General features: G+C 34.3%; 2 protein-coding genes and 1 long non-coding RNA gene across 3 annotated transcripts; 2 read left to right on the top strand and 1 right to left on the bottom strand.

The window, feature by feature from the left end:
* Window positions 1-108: 108 nt before the first annotated feature.
* LOC107957889 (uncharacterized) lies at window positions 109-3217 on the top strand. The gene is made up of 7 exons (XM_016893507.2): window positions 109-353; window positions 579-620; window positions 1137-1256; window positions 1701-1936; window positions 2061-2097; window positions 2689-2746; window positions 2863-3217. The coding sequence occupies exons 1-7, from the start codon at window positions 213-215 to the stop codon at window positions 2940-2942; spliced, it is 714 nt and encodes a 237-aa protein (XP_016748996.1). The 5' UTR covers window positions 109-212; the 3' UTR covers window positions 2943-3217.
* Window positions 3218-3358: 141 nt separating this feature from the next.
* Window positions 3359-7737, bottom strand: LOC107957887 (squalene monooxygenase SE1). Its single transcript, XM_016893505.2, has 8 exons — window positions 7151-7737; window positions 5993-6104; window positions 5665-5839; window positions 5304-5472; window positions 4963-5181; window positions 4552-4827; window positions 4090-4368; window positions 3359-3983 (listed from the first exon to the last, which is right to left on the bottom strand). Exons 1-8 carry the CDS (start codon window positions 7385-7387, stop codon window positions 3879-3881), a joined length of 1572 nt encoding a protein of 523 aa, XP_016748994.1. The 5' UTR covers window positions 7388-7737; the 3' UTR covers window positions 3359-3878.
* A 4489-nt stretch (window positions 7738-12226) lies between these two features.
* On the top strand, window positions 12227-14577 carry LOC107900308 (uncharacterized). Its single transcript, XR_005927231.1, has 3 exons — window positions 12227-12277; window positions 12928-13002; window positions 14284-14577. It is a non-coding gene; the product is annotated as an uncharacterized lncRNA (long non-coding RNA).
* Window positions 14578-23467: the final 8890 nt, after the last annotated feature.

Here is a 23467-nt window from a genome sequence, read left to right as displayed (position 1 = left end):
CTTTCTCCGGTACTAGAGAGAGTATCAAATCCAATGGCGGTGAAAAAGAAGAAAAATATATATTTAATTTACTGCGTAAAAATTGAAAGAAAATATAGGGAAAAAGAACAGGAGAAACCCTAACCATGCGATTAGGGTTTGGGATTGAAATTGAATTGAAGCGAAGGGATTGTTGAAATTTGGATTATTGGAAATTGAGGAATTCGACAGAAATGGGAGGCGAAGATGCTGACAGTGATAAGAGTAAGCAATGGTCGTCTCCAAACAGGGCTTATAAAGGGAAGGAGGAAGACCCCAAACTTTGGGGCCTTTTCCTCTTTGGTTTAATTGGCGCCACTGCCACCACTTTCGCTGTAAGTTCTTCCATTTCCTCTTTTGATGTTTCAGACTTTTAAACATTTTAGTCTGTTTTTTTTCCTTCATAATTTGATTTTTTTTTCCTTTGCCTTAAATATTGTTTAAGAAGAAAGGTTACTTTTTTTTCTGGGAATTTTAAGTAATTGATTTAATGAAGTTTATGCTGGTCGGAGCAGTTATTTATTAGAATTGCCTATTTGATTGTAGTTGCAATTTGGCAGGTTAGTCAGCTGAGGAGATCTGTTGATTGGATGTTTGCCCAGGTATATATAGTAAAGAAGTTCTTCCTCAGTTCAATGATAGATGATTGTGTTTAGTTGTTTTCTATGAGGATTGCTTTTGTAACTATAAATTTGGACTCATGGGTAGTAGTTTTGCTGAAAACATACTGTTTATAGGATGATATAAATTTTCCTAAAGCAAAGATAAGTTGGATTTTAAGAGGAAGATTCAATTCTATGGGTCTATTTGAAATAAAAATTATTGCTTTGATACTGACCTCTGCCATATCGTGCCAATAAGTGTTAACAATCATGACGACATTTATCAGGAAGAAGTACCTCTGTTTTCCTGTGCTCGTATTTTTAGATTTTAGGAATATGTTTAAGCTAGCTATATTATGTTTCACTGCTGCGTTGTTGAATTATTATGGATCTATTATGTCTGCTGATACTTATGCATTGACATAATATCACAATGAAGACAGTTGAATATAGCATTTCTATTTTCTCTTTTTTGTATTCACCAATCTGATCATGTGTGTAATTGCACCATGAAAGTTAGCCAGGTCTCAATCATCTCAAAGGGGAGGTTCTTTTCGAACATCCTTTCAGGAGGAAGCATGGAGAAGGTACAACCGTCGACTGCAAGAAGAGTACGAGGAAGAAATGGAGAGAGTGGTAAGTTCTTGGTTATGTTGAACTTCCTACATGGTTTCCAAAACATTAGTTTGTGTTGTTTTAAATTGTTATAGGAAGTTACGTACAAACTTTGAAGCAGTGATAAGCTGTAACATTTAGCATTTGATGATGATGAAAACTTGTATCTTAGGAAACTTTGAATCTCTGAGTGATATGCCTGAGCTTCGTGTGGCTATGTTGCTCCATGATTCTTATAGAATGTAAGTTGGGTGGCAGCAAGTCTTGCGCGTGATAATCATTCTTCTTCTTTTAACACCAAGCAGATCACTCTTTTTAGGACTAACCATCTGTAGTCCTTAATATTTTCTAGCAATTTCAGAATCTGGGGCGCCGAGCATTTAGCTGTGCTCATATTGATTGACTTTTTTGGTATACCACTGGGATATCATCATATTGTCTATTAGTTTCTGTTTCTCTTTGTAGGAGCGGATAAGGCGCATGCAAAGTGTGTTTAACAGGGAGCGAAATAAGTACAGAAGGAGCTATGAGAGCTGGAGGGAAAATGGTCCTGGTGCGTATAATCAGCACTACCAGAGAGATGACTGGTATTGGAAGGCTGAAGCACAATTTAGGGATCAAAGAACCAATTTCAGGCAACCTCAAAGAGATAGTTCAAGCTGTCCATTATCACATCACTACTCGGTTTTAGGTCTTGACAGGTAATGCTGCCGCAAGACAGGGTTATAAATGCTCTTCCACCCTATCATTTTCAGTATATAGCCAAGAGCTCAGCTGGGTATTTAGCAATAATAATTGACCTTTCTGGACTTCTTTTCTCCACAGGTCCAGAACGCAACCATATACAGAAGATGAGATTAAGGTAAATTAATTATATTTATTATGCTTTTCTGTTGTTCTGAGGTATATCATGTATTCCATTTCCCAAATTTGATGCTTCATTTTGATATAGTAGTTATGTTTTTTTTATAATATGACATTTCTGGTACATCTTTATTAAAAGTTGACTTGCTTTAACTTTACCCACTATACCGGTTGTCTTAACCATTAAGCTTAACCATTAAGCTCATAATCTTCTCAAGGTGGACAGATTGCTAATTTATGTTAATGTCCATCAAATAACCCAATGAATTCATAATCTTCAAAAATGGTTCCTGTAATGAGTGGTTTGCTTCATTAATGTATTACATTGTGACTGAACCACATTTGGTCAAGTATGTCATATTCCAGTAGATAGGACGCCCTTGCAAAACCCTTCCTGTAAATGTAAGGGTTAGTTAATTGACAAAGTTTGCTGGTCTATGTCATATCAACTATATTTGTTGTATAGTTTGTTAGCTTATAGTTCTCATTTTTAAGGTGGAGCTATATCAATCAAAGAACTTAATTCAAAAACTGGTATTATCACCGTTTCTGCTCGTTACTGGATTTCATGTCATGCTTCTGTTTGCAGGCAGCATTCAGGGCGAAGGCAAAACAGTTCCACCCAGATCAGAACCAGAAAAATAAAGGTGAGATGTGATGCGTCTGATGTGCTGTCAGTCTTAAAAGCTTATAAATTTTAACAGCATTAATTTGGATTTTTTATTTAATGTTACATTCCTGGGACCTTTGTGCTATATTTCAGAAGCTGCAGAGGCAAAATTTAAAGAGGTAATGACCTCCTACGAGGCGATAAAGCAAGAGAGGAAGAACATGAGGGCATAAATTAAAAACCTGGTTATTTGTCTAGAAGAGTTGGGAAATGAAGTGTAATAATAGGGGATGTAGAAATTCAAAACCCTATACTTCTACCTCGACTCCAGTGTTGAAGAGTTCATACCCACCCGTCATCACTGCCGATCAACTTAAAAAAAAAAAAAAAAAGCCGAGTTCATACTGAGGCTGTAGTTGTAGGCATTTTGCAAGAGATGAATAATTTGATAAAGGAAAAAACAATATTGATATGGAGTTAATCTCAAAGTTAATTCTAATTTCTTTAAGTAATAGCATGTATCCTCATTAACTGATTTGTCCTTGTTGTGATCAATATCATTAGAGTTAAATTTACCAATTTTTTTCTTTCTTTTTTCTCGAATGTGTCATCATATCGCATATGGTGGGCAAGTAAATTATACTTCTGATAGAGAAGTCTTCGTCTATGTATAAATCAAGCAAAACGATGATCAATCGAGGCAATTGGCCATCCAAATACTGCCAAATGTTTACACGGGTTGTATAAAGAGAACAAATCTCGACCGATTCCGCTGAACTGGATTATTCTATATGTCTATTGTGGGACCATTATTAATGTCACGGACCAGCAGCCAGCGGAAGACTTGCTGGCACCGCACCACCCACCAAGAGAATATAAGCTAAAGCTTAGGGAAAATTTATACCTAAAGGACACATTTCTATGACATTTTAACTTGAATCTTAATAACAAACAAAGCATAGTTTCTTTATCCAAGATACATCCCACCATTTTGTAAAACATTATGCACTTTTTTCTTTTTCTTTTTCCTTTTTTTTTTTTTTTGAGAGAGAGAGTGGAAAATGTGAAAACTTATAGACAGCTTAAAGAAAGAGGTTGTTAGTTGGCAATTACCTTTCCCACACTCTAGAAAAGGGGGAACACTAATGAGATTAGGAAGTATGGGTTTCTCACTTAAGAGGGGGAGCTCTGTAATATGCAGGAACAGTCGCTGGGAAAAACATTTGCCTAACTCCTTCTGACTTGATAATAGGGAAGATGATTCCTGATGCCCCCTGCAACATCATTACACCCAATATTTTATAACTCTATCTTATAATACATTGCCAAAAGACAAATTTTAAAAATAATAATAATACTGGCAGGGATCAGGATCCGCACCGTGATCAATCTAGCTCCAATCCAGATTCTTTTGGGTGAAGGGAATGGAACCAGTAAACGACCAATACCATATGTTGCCACGGCAAAGAAATGCATCACCAAACTCATAGGGCGAGGATTCAAACCAGAGAGCAAGGAGATTGGTCCTGTTGAGAACACACCACCAAGGCTTAGATAATCGAAGCAAGCTTGACGCATTTCCTTCCTTGCTTGATCAGGTGAAGCACTGAACACCTTGTACAGGGCGTCAGCCAACGTATTGATGGTGGATGCCACAGGCTGCAAAAACATAACATTACCATGACTTCACTGCAGTAATATGAAATTATAGTATTACACTATACACACAAAGAAAGTTCAGTTAATTTTTGACTTCAACATTGGTACAATCTGATTTGAGAGGGGAATCTTGGCACATCAATATCCATAAAGAAATAAAATCAGCTTATTAATACAGTTTACCTTGCGCAAGGTGTAAAACGATTCAAGATATTTGCAAAGGTTAAGTGCATCATTGAGGTCACGCAGAGGCCTTAGCAGATCACGGAGGACAACAATGTCAGATAAAGCCACAGTCATTCCTCCACCAGTTAATGGATGGCGCATGTTGAATGCATCTCCCATTAATAGGGCTCCAGGAGTTGGATAAGGAGAAGCCGGCATGCTCCTGTTTGGCATTGTTCTAATATTTCCCTTATCAACTGCTGCTACAAATGAATCATAGATGTCTGGGGGAACCTATCACATATGCAGCACATTGTCAATCCAAGAGATTAATAAATATAAATTCAGATGTAATGAGCAAAGAACAACTTCTACAAAAATAAACAATGCCATGTGTTCGAATGTGCAGCAATAAGAGCAGTTAAACACCTGATGAGCCACAATGGTCTTCAGATAGTTTGTCATCTCCCCGTTTGCAATAGAAGGAACCTTCTGACCAGGTATATCAACCAGACAGCGAACCTCAGTGCTGCTAATGGGATAGAACAAAATGGGGGATGGATCTGCTAGTATAACATGCCCATGATTTGAGTATGGAAGATGGCAATTTTCGAGGACCAATCCAACAAAACAAGAGGGCACCTCTACCTGCAGATTAAAAATTAGGCCTACTAAATTTCTTTAATTTCTAGTTTACGCTAAATGATAAAAAAAAAAGGAACAAAACGATGAAAATATGGGGAATTTGATTTCTTTATCAGATAAGTCACCTTAGGGTTGCAAAGGGAGCGACGCAAGTTTGAAAAACAACCATCACAAACAATGGTCAGAGGTGCAAAGGCTGTCAATTCTCGACCATCTTTAGTTTTGTACTGCACTCCTCTGACTGCCCCTTTTTCTTCAAGTAAAGAAGTAACCGTCCCTTGCTCTAAACGTACACTGGTGAAAGAGGGGGAAAAGGTATAAGTACCTTGATATCAAATCACTATTTGTTACAATAACACTATATTAGGCAGTTCAAAGATTCACATCGAAGCATCAAAGTTTTAAATAGTAAAAAGTTTGAGCAATGAATATGAGGAACATAACAAATAAAAAACTGACTAATATCTAAAGAAGGGAAAGACATACCTGGGAAGAGAAGCTGCTTTCTCCCGCATCCTTTGTATGAAGCGTCCATTGTGAAAGCTCCTCCCAGATACATCTGAGTGGAAATTTTCTAAGGGGTAAGAAAGTCGGGTATGTTTCCCATCCTTGAAAAGAGCATAACCAAATACCTTCTGAGCATCAATTTCCTCTACACAATCTGCAGTCAGGAAGTACAAAAGAACTCTATTCCATTATGAGTGAAAGTAACCAAGGACAGTTGATGTTTAGACATCAACAAATTCATAATCCAACACAACTTCTAACACCATGAACGTCTACACATAGTCAAGCAAATTTAACATTCAAGAACCTTCAAGTCCTAATTCAATTAGCTTGAGATAGCCGCCAGGTTGTAGCAATTCCCCAACAATACGGTCAGGCTCTGTCAAGTCTCTTTCAATGACATGCACTCGACGTCCATCCTGTAATTTATACCACGTAATCAATTTAGTTGAAATAACTTTCATAATAGTAATCACAAATATTTTGTTAAAACGAAAATGCTATTATCTGAGATTATGCTTAATTCGCTCATAAGTAAACCATTAAAATTTATATAAGCAAGTCAAAACCCTGAGAACGGAACAAGATATGGATGCTTAATGTACCTTTATCAATTAAAATTTTATAAACAAAGGCAAGTATGGGGTGTTGCTATACATATGTGATTGGTGGCTAATTTGGAGGTCAAATAGATAAATATGTGCAGGTATTAGTTTAGCTGAACGCCTAATTTGTTATTAGAATCGAGTGTTTGCTGGCTAAATTAGCAGCAATGGGATCTCAGATGACAATAAGTAAGGAGAAGAGGGGACAAGAAACTTATAAAACCGAAGAAACGTAATATTTGTTATTAAAGCAACTTGTCCTAAGGAATATTCCGTTATAACTCCAAACCAAGATTATATTAAATTGAAAGGGACTAAGTAGAAATTGAGTTACATAGAAATTGCTAATGGCAGCAGATGTCATTTTATTGAAGTCCACTAATTATGATTGCTAAATGATAACCGGTTAAGTAAGCCTACTCTTCCAAAGGAAAAGTCAGAGATATGAAACAATAAGTACAGCCTTAGAGATGATAAATACTGATTTATAATTCCAAAGCTCATAAATCACTCCCAGAATCCATGGCGGACAGGCAGAAGATCGGTTTTTTGTTAATAATGCGTATTTAAAAGTTGTAACATATTCAAAAATAGAGACGAGAAAGTAAAAAGGATTTTAAAGTTATTGTACAAATCGCATGAAAACAAGATAGAAGTGAAAGCAGAAAAAGCTGTTGGGGAAACTCAGAGAAGGTGCAGGTGTGGCACCAAATGAATAGGAAACAGTATCACTTAAACTCCTCGGGAAAAAAAACGAAAAAGAAATGATGAAATGAAAAACTTTTACTAGTTCCTAATTGGTTACTGAGAAATGCGAAGTAAGTGGAGGGAAATGGAAAACTGAAAAAACGAAAAAGCACCTTGCCGAGAGTGTGAGCGAGGGCGGAGCCAGCAACGCCAGCTCCAACAATAATGACATCAGCGTCGCTGCCGTCAGCGGATCTGCATTCTCCGTTACCCGCGAGGACTCTCTTCACGGACTCATCCCTCGTCGGGGAGATTCCGTTCCCCTTCCGTCTCTTCAAAACGGAACAACGGAGAACAACAAGCGTCATCGTGGAGCACAAGATCCATGCCCACAAGTACCAATCCGCCATTCGTTCCTTTTTTTTCCTCTGAATGCCAAACAAGAAAAGAAATAGAGGCACGCACCGCCAACCCAACGATGAAGTCGATCGAGAGAGAAAGAGACTCGAATCTCGCTCCTTATTCTCTCTATTGTCTACGGTTCTGATTTCTTGAACTGCTGTGCTTGTTTGTTTGTTTGACGATTCAGAAAAGCTTGAATGCTTTCGCTTCGCTTTGCAAAATTGCAATGCTAAATGTGTTTCTTAAACCTTCTGAGAAGTAGAAAGAAACCACGAGGGAAGACGCGAAATGTACAAAGTTTACAACTCACCAGCATATGTGCCTAGCTCTTTCGTTACTCATTTACTAACTTGCGCCTCCTATGAGCCTTCCCCTAAACCTACGCATCCTTCTTTTTAATTCCAAATTAAATTATTAATTTGTAATTACTCCCTGCCTAGCCTAGCATGCTACTTTATTTTTTGTTTTTTTCCCTATTTTTTTGGTTTATAATGATTTTTTTTTCAATTTTGCTTTTTCATAAGTAAATTTTTATTATTTATTCAATAAGTAGCAAAAATGCTAAAAATATGTATTTTTTAATAAGTAAAAATCATCTCCCGTAGGTAGCCCATGCACACATTTATATATATTATTTCGAAACCGAGAATAAGGGACAAAAATAGGGAGTGACTGAAAAGTTGATGATAATAGATATTTATTTGGTTACGGAACAACAAAAGAGGAAGTGAGTGAGTGAATAAACTTGGATAACATCACGAGTTTGGTGTGATAATCATTAATTACGTCTTTTCCCCATCATTAATTATATAATTAATGAACTTAAACCTGGTTAGGTCCAAAAGAAAATATAAACAAAATAACGAACCCAAGCCAATAATGAAACATCCTAAAACAAAAAGTAAAACACTCGAAATAGTCTCTGAAAACATGAAAATTTCCTATACATCCCTATAAGTAAAGGAAAACAAATATAGCAGACAAACCGACCAAATAAAAATGGAAAGAATAATCTACAACCATTCTTCCTTTCCATCAACCATGAAGCAGGTGAATCTCACTAAGCAACTGATTACATGTAGATGTTTAACCATGTGCTCCTTTTCTTCAAAATGCTCTGTGTTGAGCACTATTTCAGAACATGGGTCAAAAACCCGCGCTAATCCCATGATTCTATCCACAGCCGATCCTTCCTCCTCCACAAGTCTCCGTTCATTAATAGTTAAATCTCTTTAGCTAGGCAGCAAGCTACTTTATTTCATTCTCTTGAAACATAGTTGCCTTTGCTTTGCTATCCATTATAAATAAGTTACCTAAATCACCAAAATTGATGCGTTTTCGATTTTGGATTGCTCGATCAGGGGAAGGCATAATTTTTTTTAAGACTGAAATTAAATTGTAAATTTTATTATAGTAAAAATATAATTTTATTATTTTTATAATTTTTAAAAAATTAAATTAAATTTTTATATTTGTTGGGATCAAAGTATAATCTTACTTTTACTAATTTAAAATTTTAAAAAGATCTAAATATTTTTTTCATTTTAATTTTTTTTACAAAAAAACTTCATAGTTTGACTAAATTACCAAAAAAACTAATTTTTTTTTAAATTACAAAAATAAGCCGAATTTTTAAAAAATTTACAAGAATAGACCGATTTTGGTGAAACACTTCTAGCTCAAAGAAATCTCAGGAAAACGCTTTCAATTGGACATGTTTTCAACATATTGACTCAAAATTAGAGCACTAAAAAGGCTTTTATAAAGACTCAAAGTCTCATTTCCTTTTTTTTTTTAAGTAATGTAGCTTGTTCTTAGACAATATAGATTTGTAGTCTTTAATCTTAGGTTATTAGTTAAAAGATGGAGCAATCCCACATTGTCTAGAAATAAGCTTCAAACCTATTAATAGATTTATATATACACATATCGCATATTCCATATTACTTAAAAAAATAAAGGAAATCATATTTTAAGCCTATATAAATGTCTTAAAAAAAATTTTAAAAAAATAAGTGCTACCACTTTTTAGTGTTGATGTGGCAAAAAAATATTTCTAATTGGAAGTGTTTTACTAAAATTAACTAATTTCTGTATATTTTTAAAAAAATTGACTTATTTTTATAATTTTTAAAAAATTAGCTTTTTTGATAATTTATTCTCATAGTTCACACTATTAATCCTTTTTCAAAAATTACCGACATTGCTTCCTTTTCCACCCAACCTCAATTATTTTTATTTTTTTCAAATATTTTAATTTTATTTAGTTAAGTTATTTTAATTTTAATAAAAATTAAAATAAAAAGAAATAGGTATTTATTTTTTAAATATTCAGTTAATCAGATTGTATATTTAAATATTATATTTCATTAATAAAAAAAAGTAAAAATAAATAAACAGTAAAGATTTATATTATTAATTAAATAAAAATATATATTATAAATTATAAAAAAAAATGGTACTCTATTATAGTAAATTATATTTCATTCTTATTAAACGATCCAAAAAGACTATCCTATTAACTTATGTTCCAAATAATTAGCTATTTGTGTTTTTATTTTCGTTCCTCGCATCATATCGATTCGTTTTTTAGGTAACATACTTTTATCTTCTTCTTTTTTCCTGTTTTATTGTTATTTTCACTTGCTTTTATGTAAATTTTGGAACTCCGACTTGTTTTTTTTTTTTTATTATTCTTTTGTCCTTGGTTGACGAAGCAAGGAAAGAAACACGAAAAATGTATCCTTCCATTCTCTCTAAATATATCCTTATAATGCTTACTTCAAGTAAAAAAAAAACCAATCTTCCGGAAAAAGAAACATTTTTTCATGTTTCTTTCCTTACTTTATTAACCAAGGATAAAAAAAAAAAACATAGGTGTGGGTGCCAAAGTTTACATATGAAAATAAGAAAAAATAAAAAAATTTGTTACCTAAAAGGCAGATCAGTCCGATTCGAGGAACGAAAAACGAAACGTAAATTGTTAATTGTTTGGAATGTAATTCGATAGGATCATTTAATAGGAATGAAATACAATTTTTGGTTTTATTTAATAAGAACGTATAATTTTTCATGGTTACTAATATATATATATTTCAATTTAAATAATCATATAAATCTTTACAATTTATTTTATTTTATTTTTAATCAGTAAACTAAAATATATATTTTATAATTTAAATAAGCCAAATTAACTATTTTTTTAAAAAATACCTATTTATTTTTATTCCTAACTTTTATTAAAAAATATAAATTAATAAAAAGTAAAATAACTTAATTAAACAAAATTAAGTTAATTAAAAAATAATTGAGGTTGCGTGAAAATAGGAATGACAAAACTCGAATCGCTGTGGATTTTGAATCGATCCACTTCAAATGAAGTTGATTTTTTGTTTGAAAAGTGGATGCGAGGTGGATTTTTTTCTTTTGACTAGTGGGTATGGAGCAATTATGGTAATTCCATGTCCAATTTCAATCTGCCTCAGTATAAAAAAATTTATCATTTTATCCTAGTATGTATATATAAACTATTAAAATGGTAAAAATATAATAACGTAATAAAAAATTATATGTTTTATATTTAAATATCTTTTTTGAAAAATAATGTTTAAATATTTACCTTACTTTAAAAAGATTAAAAAAATTAAAGATAAAATAGCAAAAATTAAAGTGAGGCATAGTAGGTGTAGGTGCATCTAACGTCTATAGAGATGGTAACTGTTTTCAAGATTGTATATCTATAGTAAAGCGGGTAGGTGATAAAGTAAACATGCCAATTATAAAGCAATAATAGATTTGGCAATATCTGCCCCGACTCCATTGCTATAGAGCAAAGTTGGTAATTTTGGGAACTAGGGATTAGTGCTGTTAATTATGAAGAAGCTTTCTGTAACAAAAGTAAAACGACAGTCGAAATGACTTTTCTATGGTCTTCATCGCTTGTATCTTCATCACTGGAATGCTTATCCCATCGTTATGGATAGTCGGCAATCCACGATTAGTATCGAGGGATCCAAAACAGAAAATGGATTAGATTTGGGGACTTAGATAACTTAAAGGGAACCCACTTCACCAAGTTGCGCATCTCTAAGGAGGCTTCCACCCTTCCCGGTGACTTCAATTTTCCAAGAAACGAATTAACATAGGTAAATCTCCTGCTGTGATTGATTGACCCCATCATAGACTAGTTTTGTAACAGCCCAATTTTTAGTAGTGTCAGAATAGTGATTTGAGATCACTAAAATTGATGAAAAAGTTAGAAAAATTTATTAATTAATAATTATAAGTTAAGTGTGATTTTAGAATTATTTTTAAATCAGTGAATTTTGTGATTTAAAAGAAATTATTAGGTAAATTGGGTCGAAAACGAGGTATCGAGACCTCGATATTATAAACTGAGCCGTAAATATTTATAAAAATATTTACGGAGTGTCAACAGGATAATATTAAAGTTTCATTAAGAAATTTTAACGCTTTGATAGTTAATTATGAAAAAGGACTAAATTGAAGTAAGGATAAAAGTTTAATTATAGATTAAAGAAAAGTTAAAGGACCAAATAGGCAATTATGCCTTTTTCTAAAGTTGAGGCGGCATAACAAAAGAAAAATCTAAGATATTTTTAATTTAAAATATATATATTATATTATACATGCCTAAGTAATAATTATGTTTTTATATTATATTATTATTAATATATTATATTATATTATATTATATTATTATATTATTATATATATATGACAAAGAAAGAAAGAAAAGAAACAGAGAGCAAAACAAAACAGAGAAGGGAGAAAGAAAGAAACAGAGAGCAAAACGAAACAGAGAAGGAAGGAAGGAAAGAAAGAAAGAAAAGAAAAGAAAAAGGGAAATTTGGGGTTTTAAGGTTCAAAGTAATTTGGTAAGTCAATTTAATCCCCTTTTCTCTTAATTTTGATATTTTTTTTGAAATCCTAGAACAAAATACTACTTGATTTAAGTTGAAATTTTGGAAATTAGTAGATTATTAAGCATGGTTCATGTTGAATAAATTGTTAAATTAGGGATGTATTTGATAGAAATTTTGATTGGAATTGAATAAAGGATTGAATTGTAAACTAAACTATAAGTTTTGAATTTTAGGGATTAATTTGAAATAAATTCGGAATTATGAAAACATGATAAAAATTAAATAGTTAAATATGAGTTTAGTAAGAAATTGGGTAGAATAAGGGTATGAATTGAGAAAGAAAAATATATAGGTTTAGTTAGGGGTCAAATTGATTTAATTTCAAGTTAGAAGTTAGTAAAGAATGTAATTGTAAAATAAAATATAAGTTTTGAATCGATAGGGATTAAATTGAAAGAATCCCGAAATTAGGGATTTATGGTGAAATTGAGGAATTAAATTGACTTTATAGTAAGAATTAAGAGAGAATATAGAGTTAGATTGGGAAAAATAAAATTAGTATTGGTAAGGGATTAAATTAGAATTTGGGTAAAGTTTAGGTATAAAAGGAAATATTTTAATGAAATTGTGTATTAATGATTTTTAATTGTTTAATTACGTAGCTAATGTCGTGTACGAGTCATTGTCCGAGAAAGGAAATGAGAAAGTGGACAATGAGTGACTCGAGAGAAATTACGGTTAGTATTACTATAATTCGAATTTAATTATTAATCGTTGAAAATTAAATTAATATACACGATAAGCAAATTGAGGTGAGTTTCATAATTGAATTGAATAATATATATACGTATTGATATTGAATTTATTGACAGTAATTATTGAATTTTGAATAATATGTTAGTAAATAAAAATAAGGAGAATATCAATATTTAATTGAATGAATTAAAATATGAATTGAATAAATGAGATATTAAATTGAGATATGTGAATATGTGAATTGTGTATTGATTGAAAAGTGGTTTGAATTGAATTGAAGTATGATTATATGTGAATATCTGAAATATGTATTGGTATTGAATTGTATATTGATTTGAAAGTGGGAAGTGAATCTGAGTTGAATTGCGATTAAATCGAAAGTGAATTTGAAATAGAAAAATGTATTGAAACAAATGGTGATTAAATGGGAATGATTTGAATTGAAAGTATGAGAAAGTGATTGAATTGAAATGTGATTCGGAAACCCTATTAACTAGTCGGGCTGAGTCGGATATATTTGGCATGCCATAGGATTGGAAGAGTTCAGGGATACTTCGACCTTGAGTCGATGAGACACTGGGTGTCATACTATTACTTCGGATAGATTCGATGAGGTACTGGGTACCAACTTACTTCGGCTTGGCCGATGAGACACTGGGTGTCAACTATTGCTTTGAACTATCCGATGAGGCACTGGGTGCCATTCTGGTGTGTTTGGTTGGATCCGTGTATCCGCCAAGGTCTGAGTCTTGTTAATAGGGGTAAATAATTGAAATGAGAAAATTGAATAAATGTGATTGATTGAGCTATGGGAAGAAACGAAAAAGTGAAGTTGTGAATTGATGTGTGAATTGGAAATCGAAATAAGAGATTTAAAGATATGAGCCCAAAGTTCATGATGTGATAAAGAGTAAATTTTGTTATATGATATTAGTGAGTACAAATTGCAATAAAATTTATATTGAATATAAATTAAATGAAATGAATTGTATATGAATTGAAATGAACTATTGGAATGAGATGTAAAGAAAAATCCCATGGAATTGAGATAGTGAAATAAGGTATGAATACAATTAAATACAAGATTTGAATTATAGCTTATTGTTATTAATTATCAAGTTGATTTAATGCATGAGATAATTAATGAATAATTGTAGACATAAATAAAATGTATATAATTTATCGATTAATGTTATTAATTCGAATTATGGTAATACCACTGAGTATTTCCATACTCAGCGTACGGTTGTTTCCGTGCGCAGGTTAGGTCAAAGTCGGATTGTTGAATCAGCATCCAAAGCCGATTCTGAACTAATTGTGGTGGTGAACATTTCTTTTAGTTATGGCATGTATAGGAATTTAGTAATTTTGTATATTTGTAAATATGATTTTACTATAGAATGATGTGTAAGTATTTGATGATGAATGGTTGTTTAAATGGTCAAGAATGAAGTTAATTATTGTTATAAAAGTCTAAGTGATAAATTAGGTATGAAAATCATAAAATGGTAAAATTTTGCAAAGAAACAGAATTCAGGCAGCAATAGTGACGTAACTTTGAAAAATCACCTAGGATAGTATAAAATGAATTAGAGGGTGAATGATATATGAAATGAAATATTATTGAGTCTATTTTATATAAAAATAACGGTTTAGCAAAAAGAAATTTATATTTTAAGATATGTGAATTTTAGTGAGAAATGGTCAGATCTATTTCTGGAGTCCCCTGTTCTGAGTTTATAAAATCACTAAAAATGGTATAAAAATATTTATGAGTTGTAGTTTATATGTGTAGAATCCTTATTGAGTATATTTTCTGTAGAAATAAGTGGTAATATCATATGAAAATCCTATAATGAGAAAATTTATTTTTAGTACCAAGGGGTCAAGACAGTCGAGTGAAGAAACAGGGGAGAATTTAACTAATAAACTGTATTAATTGGTCAAACCAAGAATTCTGAAAATTTTATGGTGGAAAGATATATGAGTCTAGTTTCAGGAAAAATTTACGAAATTAAATTTGGAGTTCCGTAGCTCGAGTTATAATCAATTTAGTAACTGCTGCGCGATTGGACAGATTACTGTAAACAGTGAAATTAATTTTTAAAACGAATTTTTATGCCCCGAATTAGTAAGATAAGCTAAGTAATGCCTCGTACTCGATTCCAGCAACGGTCTCGGGTAAGAGGTGTTACAAGTTTATTTCTAGAGAACCCCAAAGCCCATATCATCACTATAATAGTTATACATTTCTCATTGTCATATTTCTCAAACAAGTACATTGGTCACTCCCCCAATTCTATCTATAGGCCACACAACATATAGCACTCGCCAGGCCTCATTACTCAACCCACAGTCTCCGATATCATGCACTGATGTCTCAATGGCATTGGCACATCCAGGACATATAGCATTAGTAACTAGCCTTTTAATATGTAAATTGTGGAACGTAGGTACATAGTTGTTGAGAATTTTGATACAGACCAAATGGAGCTCACGGTTTCAAGTTCTGCCATTTTTATTTGTTTTTAATTGCTAATTTGCATGTTGTTAAACACTGCCTTTAACTTAATTTCAATTTTAGCGTACAAATGACCATTTAAGTGAAACGGTAAGTTTTGTCTTTGCTTTGGGCAGCTGTTTTATCTGTTTTGGCTGTACCTTTTTAACCTCATTTGACAACAAGGAGGGTATTATGAAAAAATATAGACCATTTTTCTTTCTGTTAGTTTTTTTCTCTTGACGTCTTCTCATTCTCTTATCTTTCTGTTCTTTCTTCCTTCCCCCTGATTACTCGACTCAATTTTCCAACGATATCAAGGGTATCAGAGCCATAACATCTTGATGGCCGGTGATGGAGTCACCACGAGATTGCAAAAGGATTTGGGAGTCATGCAAAAGACATGGGACTGATGCAACATGAACTCGCTCAACTTCAAACCAATGTATCCAAAATAGATGCTCAAATGGAATCTCGCTTCAAAGAGTTTCAAGAAACCATAAAAGTTGGCATTCGAACCGAGCTCCAAAATTTCTTTGACCAATACATCGGGCATGCAACCCTAACCACCCAAGGGCAAACATTCGACAAAGGAAAGGGGGTGTTGGGGGGTACGCCTCTGGGATTTCCACCAAAGGAGTCTCTTTTATTATCACTTATGGTCGAATCAAGTCACGTGGGTATCCATTCAAAGGCTAATACCTTAGACTCTATGGGAAGAAACTCCAAGCTCGAATGTCCAAGGTTTGATGGGGATGACTTCCGAGGGTGGTGGTCGAAATTAGAGCAATTTTTTGAAGCCGAAGGTATATTGGAGCAAGATAAGGTGAGAACGGTTATGCTTCATATGGAAGGAAAAGCATTGGACTGGCACTATTTTTTAGCCAACGACATGGAGGGATTCAAATGTTATCGTGGGAAACCTATGCTCGTGGACTGCAAGAGAGGTTCGGCTCTTCCAACTTTACTGACCTGATGACTGAGTTGGTTACCTTGAAGCAGCAGGGGTCTGTTGACCACTTCCACGACCAATTTGTAAACATTCTTAACTAGCTACACCTGCCCGAACCTTACGATTTAAGTATATTCATAAGTAATCTTAAAGTGGAAATTGGCCAGTACCTTAGATTATTCAAACCTCAAACGCTGTTAGAAGCTTTTATTTTAGCTAGACAGGTTGAAGGCATTGTATCTACAAACATGGTCAAGAGGCCTCCTCTGATGGGGGAAATGGGGGTATTTTAAACCTTTATTTCCTAACCCCAAACCGATTATCATGTCCCCGCCTTTAGAGAACTCTATCTAACCAATAACAAACCGAAATCACCCCTGAACAATCATCGCACTCCAATCAAGTCCTTATCCCAAGCTGAAATGGAGGATAGAAAAAAAAAGGGGCTATTTTTCTGGTGCGCCGTAACGTATGCCCTGGGACACAAATGCGTGAAGTTCCAACTGTATCAACTAGTGGTGGGATCTCACAATGAAATAGGAATGAAGACCATAACCTCACCAACGGAAGAGTTTCAAGACTGCCCCGAATAGCTTGAGAATACAGGGATCCCAAGGGCATAACACTGTGAGAATTGCAACTGGAATTGGGCACATTGATGTAATAATATTGGTAGACTTGGGCAACACACACAACTTTGTAGTCTCTAAACTGGTTAAGAGAGTTAACTTATCTATGGAACCAACTAATAAAATAGAGATTATGGTTGTTGATGGAGGAAGTTTGTATATAAGGGGACGGTGTCGAGCTATTAAATGGCAAACACTAGGCTACAGTTTTGTAACTAACTTCATGGTCCTTCCGGTGAAGGGTTGCGATTTGGTGTTGGGAATACAATGGCTACTTTCTTTAGGAGCCATCACTTGGAATTTTCAGCTTCTTATTATGAAGTTCGAACACGAGGGCCACGATTACTTACTTCAAGGTATTCAACCGGAGGCTTACATATACTGACGGGTCAACAAATGTCCAAATGCTTGTCTATGACACCACTCGGTCATTGCCCAATGATATTGGCTGCCGAACAACACACCAAGCTGAGAATGACACCTGCATCTACCTCGATAGATTTGCAACAACTTTTAAGAGAATATGACAATGTATTCTGAATGCCTGATACACTTCCTCCTGTCAGAACACAAGATCATATAATACCACTGCATGATGAGAAAAAAGTTGTGAATATGAGACCCTATAGGCACCCTACAGTACAGAAGACGAAAATTGAGAAGCTCATCAGGGAGATGCTGTGTGCTGGGATCATAAGAGACAGTAACAACCCTTTTTCTTCACCAGTTGTTATGGTTAAGAAAAAAGACAAGAGTTGGCACTTGTGTGTAGATTACCGCCATCTGAACCAACTAACCATTAAAGATCATTTTCTGATACCCATCATAGAAGAACTATTAGATGAGCTTGGACAAGCTCTCTTTTTCTCCAAATTGGACCTTCGATCGGACTATTATCAAATCAGAATATACGAAGGAGACATTAGTAAAACCGCTTTTAAGACACATGAAGGGCATTACGAATTTCTGGTTATGCCCTTCAGCTTAACCAATGCACCTTCAACATTTCAGGCAGTGATGAATACTATATTCAAAGATTTACTAAGAAGGTCGGTCTTGGTATTTTTTGACGATATACTTGTCTATTCCAACAGCTGGACTGAACATATGATGCATTTACAAGAGGTGTTGCAGCTTTTGAGGAATAACCATTTGTTTGTCAAACAAAGTAAATGTACATTTGGCACTCATCAAATAGAGTATTTAGGGCATGTTGTAGTTGCAGGAGAGGTGACGATGGATGTTGCAAAGGTAGAGGGAGTTTCAAATTGGCCCGCCCCCAAATTGTTCAAAGAATTGAGGGGCTTCTTAGGTCTTTCGTGTAACGCCCCTTACCCGAGACCGTTTCCGGAGTTGAGCGCAAGGCACTACTAAACTTATTTGAGCACTTAACCAAATTCAGATAATTTATATCATACTTTTCAGACAAGCTGTCCAACTGCGTCATAGTTGCTAAATAATTCATATCTCGGGTTATAAAACTCGAAATCCAAATCCGTAAATTTTCCCCGAATTTATACTCATATATCTACTTACCAATTTTTTTATATAATTTTTGGTTGCTCCAATTAGTACAGTTTATTAGTTAAATCCTCCCATGTTTCAGGGTTTGGCTACTTTGACCCCTGTGCACTACGAACCAAATTTCTCTCTGTACAAAATTCAAATAATCATGCCGTTTGTTTCTCTTAAAAATAGACCCAATGGGGAATCCATAAATATATAGTATGACTCATAATTATTTTTGTGCAATTTTTAATGATTTTCTACAATCAGAACAGGGGAACTCGAAGTCATTCAGACTCTGTCTCACCACAATTTAAATATCTTATAACATAAAATCCAATTGCATGCACCGTTTCCTCTATATGAAACTAGACTCATTAGGCTTTAATCTCATTTTTTTCCAGCCCTTAACTCAATTTCCACAATTTATGGTGAATTTTCAAAGTCAAACTACTGCTACTTACCAAAAACTGTTTTAGTACAAATATTGTTAACTAGTTCATAATATCTTTACTTCAATTCATTCAAACTCTATACATGCCATATAAATCTTTAAACATAAAACAAAAACTACCAGAATTGATCTGAATAGTGTGCCCTGTTGTGTTGATCCGATCTACCCACTTCACTTCAAGTCAATCTACATAAAAATATTAAACACACACAAGTAAGCTTATTGAAGCTTAGTAAGCTCATAGGCATAAAAACACAAATCATATCAAATATCGTACACAATCATATATCTATTAGTTTAACTATTTCATCCTTCAAATCACAATTTCATTAATAACTCATTGGAATAATTTCCATATGGCTACTCACAATTTAACTCCCTTAGGCCCATTTCTCATTTACTTCATTGTCAAATTAGGGAACAGTAAGGGAATTGAGTGCTTCATTATCACATTGCCATAGTAAACTATGGACTTTCACATTGTTACGCATCACACACCGAAGCCATAGCCTTGCCATGGTCTTACACGGTTCACATATCATACCGAAGCCATATCCCCGACATGGTCTCATACGGAATCACATTATCACATTATACCGATGCCATAGCCCAGCTATGGTCTTATACGGAGTCACATTATCACATTGCACCGATGCCATAGCCCAGCTATGGTCTTAAACGGGCGCACTTATCACATATTTTTCGTCAATTCATCAGGGTCACAGAATAGAAGCACTCAAATCCATTGTTCCTACTAATTTGTACTTTTAGTTACACATTATTTATTAATTAATGCAAATAGATAGTATTCATCAACAATGAAATACTTTAACAGTCATAAGATTTTCATATCAAAACATTTAACTTTGCCATATGAACTTACTTGGACTAATTTGCAAAAGTCGTAGAAATTCAGGGACTATTCTTGAATTTTCTCATTTCCACGATTCAGTTCGTTTTCTTGATCTATAATTATAAAATCATTCCTTCATTAGCATCCCTTTCAATTCTATTTCACTTCACAATTTATGCTGTTCAAATTTTGAAATTGCACTTTTACCCCAAAATTTATAGTTTTCACAATTTAGTCCCTGCTCAATTCACCCATCAATTGAACTAATTTTTCTCAATTAACATTTTATTTTATCATTATAAACTATTTCAAAACCTTTTATATTCTGAATTTCAACAGAAACCTTCAATTCACAACTTTTTCACAATTAGGTCCTAAATATCATTTCCTATCAAAATCACTTAATAAAACCACCTTAATATGAAATTAGAACTTAAATTTCATAATAATTCATCATAAAATTCCCTTATCCATCCAGGGTAACTTCCAATTTCACCCATAAAATCAAAAACTAATGAATTCTACAAGTGGACCTAATTGTAAAAGTCATAAAAACATAAAAATTATCAAGAAAAAGCAATAATTAAACTTACATGATGTAAAATATGAAAAACCAGCTTTCTCCAGACCTTCTATGGCGTTTTGGCTGATAAAATATGAAGAGATCTCTAGATTCTTCAATTTTATTCTTATTTTATATGTTAAAGTTGTAAAATTTCCAATTTTGCCCTTATTTCCCTTATTTTTCTGCTGATTTTCTTGCCTTTTCTGTCCAGCCTATTCACTTTTAGGCTTAATTTCCCTTTAAATCTTCTTTCTTTTAACACTTGAGCTATTTAATCCTTTTAGCAAAATTTATTTTTATTACAATTTAGTCTTTTTTATTTAATTGACTACCTAATCGTTAAAATTTCTCAACCAAACTTTAATACTAGTTAAATGAAACTTCATAAATATTTATAAAAATATTTATAGCTTGATTTTCAAATTCGAGGTCTCGATACCTCGTTTTTGACCCGTTTGACCTAATAAATTCTTTTAATTCACTAATTTCACCATTTCACAAATTCTTCTAAATTCTTACTTGACTCATAAATATTAAATTACTATCTTGTTCAATCTTATTTGTCGGATTTAGTGATCTCAAATCACCATTTCCAACACCACTGAAAATTAGGCCGTTACATTTCGGGTTACTATAAAAGATTCATAAGAAGCTATGGGGTTATGGCTCGACCGTTGACCAATTTACTCAAGAAAAACTCTCCCTGGAATTGGACCAACCATGAATAAACTACCTTTGAAACGTTAAAGCAAGCAGTATGCCAAACACCAGTGCTATGTCTACCTAACTTTAATGAAGAATTCTGTATTGACACGGACGCATGTGGTCAAAGGGTCGGGGTCGGGGCCGTGTTACACCAAAAAGGGAGACCAGTGGCATTTTTTAGCAAAGGGTTAGGAGTGAAACATCAAGCACTTTCCATCTATGATAAGGAAATACTCACAGCTCTTTTGGCAGTAAAAAAATGGCACACCTACGTGGTTGGAAGGAGGTTCCAAATCAGGACTGATCACCAAAGTTTGAAATTTTTAGGTGATCGACAAGCTATTACTCCATTTCAACAAAAAAGTGTCGTTAAAATGCTTGGTTGTGACTACTACATCACTTATAGGAGGGGTGCTTAAAATTTGGCGGCCGATGCTTTGTCTAGGAAGGCTCACGAATTCGAAAGACAGCTCCTTCAATATGTGGGAAGTACTTCGTGGTCAGACTTATAGAAGAGAGTGGTGGAATCTGCTTTAGTTGACCCAAAGTTGCACCAAGTATGTATTTACCTTCAAGAGGACCCTCAGAGGCATCCAAAATATTCGTGGAATGGGCAGGTACTAAGGAGAAAAGGGAAGGCAGTTGTAGGGAACGACATAAAAATTAGGAGGGAGCTGTTCGAATGTTTCCACTGTAGCCCATTGGGAGGTCACTCAGGGGCGCATGCTACTAAGGTACGAATATCCGGACAAGTGTACTGGAAGGGCCTAACCAAGGATATGCGAAAATGGGTCAGAGAGTGCCCTATTTGTCAACGGTGCAAAGCAGACCTTGCCGCCTCCCCTGGTCTCCTACAGCCCCTACCTATCACTGATCGAGCTTGGGAGGCTATCAGCATGGATTTTATAGAAGGTTTACCTGTCGCCCGCAATAAAAATGCCATCCTAGTGGCAGTTGACAGACTCACAAAATATGGGCATTTCTTACTTTTCTCACACCCTTTTACAGCCATCACTGTAGCTCAAGAATACCTGACACACTTTTACAAGTTGCACGGTATTCCTGAAACAATTGTATCAGATTGGGACAAGATTTTTGTGAGCAATTTTTGGCAAGAACTGTTTAAAAGATTAGGAGCTAAACTTTGTTTGTCAATAGCATACCATCCACAAACAGATGGACAGACTGAAGTTATGAACCGGTGTCTAGAAGGCTATCTAAGATGCATGGTGAGTGAATGCCCTAAGGAATGGATGCATTGGCTACCTTTAGCTGAATGGTGGTACAATACCACACACCACTCAGCCATCCACACCACCTCATATGAGGCCATTTATGGTCAAACACCACCCCTACATTTGCCTTACCTAGCTGGCTCTTCAAATGTAGCTACTGTAGACCGAAGCTTGCAAAATAGAGAAGTCATGAGGAAGCTTCTTCAATTCCATTTGAAAAAGGCTCAAGAGAGAATGAGACAGATTGCCAACGAGAAGAGATCTGATCAGAGTTTCGAAGTAGGGGATTGGGTGTACTTAATGCTACAACCATACAAGCAACATTCACTCTGCAAGTTGAAGAATCATAAGCTCTCTCCTAAATACTTTGGACCCTTTCCTATAGAAGCCAAAGTGGGCAAGTTGCTCACAAGTTAATCTTACCAGTCGGATCAAAAATTCATCCTACGTTCCACGTTTCCCAGCTCAAAAAGCACATTGGTAAGACACCAACTTCATCTATACTACATTTAGTGGGGACTGATGGCGTCATCGACAAGGAACCCATGAGAATATTAGACAGAAGGATGGTCAAGAAGGGCAATCAGGCAGCAACAGAGGTGCTAGTTGAATGGTTCAACACTTATCTAGAAAACTCAACTGGGATGACTTACAAGAATTACAACAGAGGTACCCTACTTTTGATCCTTGAGGACAATGATCCTATTTGAGAAGGGAGTATCTAATACAAACCAAATGGAGCTCACGGTTTCAAGTCTTCCATTTTTATTTGTTTTTAATTGCTAATGTGCTTGTTGTTAAACACTGCCTTTAGACTAATTTCAATTTTAGCGTACAGAGAACCATTTAAGTGAAACGACAAGTTTTGTTTTTGCTTGGGACAGCTGTTTTATCTATTTTGGCTGTACCTTTTTAACCTCCTTTGACAACAAGGAGGGTATTATGAAAAAATACAGACTGTTTGTCTTTTTGTTGGTTTTCTTCTCTCGACGTCTTCTCCTTCTCTTCTCTTTCTGTTCTTTCTTCCTTCCCTTTGATTACTCAACT

The sequence above is a fragment of the Gossypium hirsutum genome, chromosome A05 (genome assembly GCF_007990345.1).
Source record: "Gossypium hirsutum isolate 1008001.06 chromosome A05, Gossypium_hirsutum_v2.1, whole genome shotgun sequence".
Lineage (NCBI taxonomy): Eukaryota > Viridiplantae > Streptophyta > Magnoliopsida > Malvales > Malvaceae > Gossypium > Gossypium hirsutum.
The sequence above is the reverse complement of the archived record's forward strand: the minus strand, read 5'-3'. Positions and strand labels throughout refer to the sequence as shown.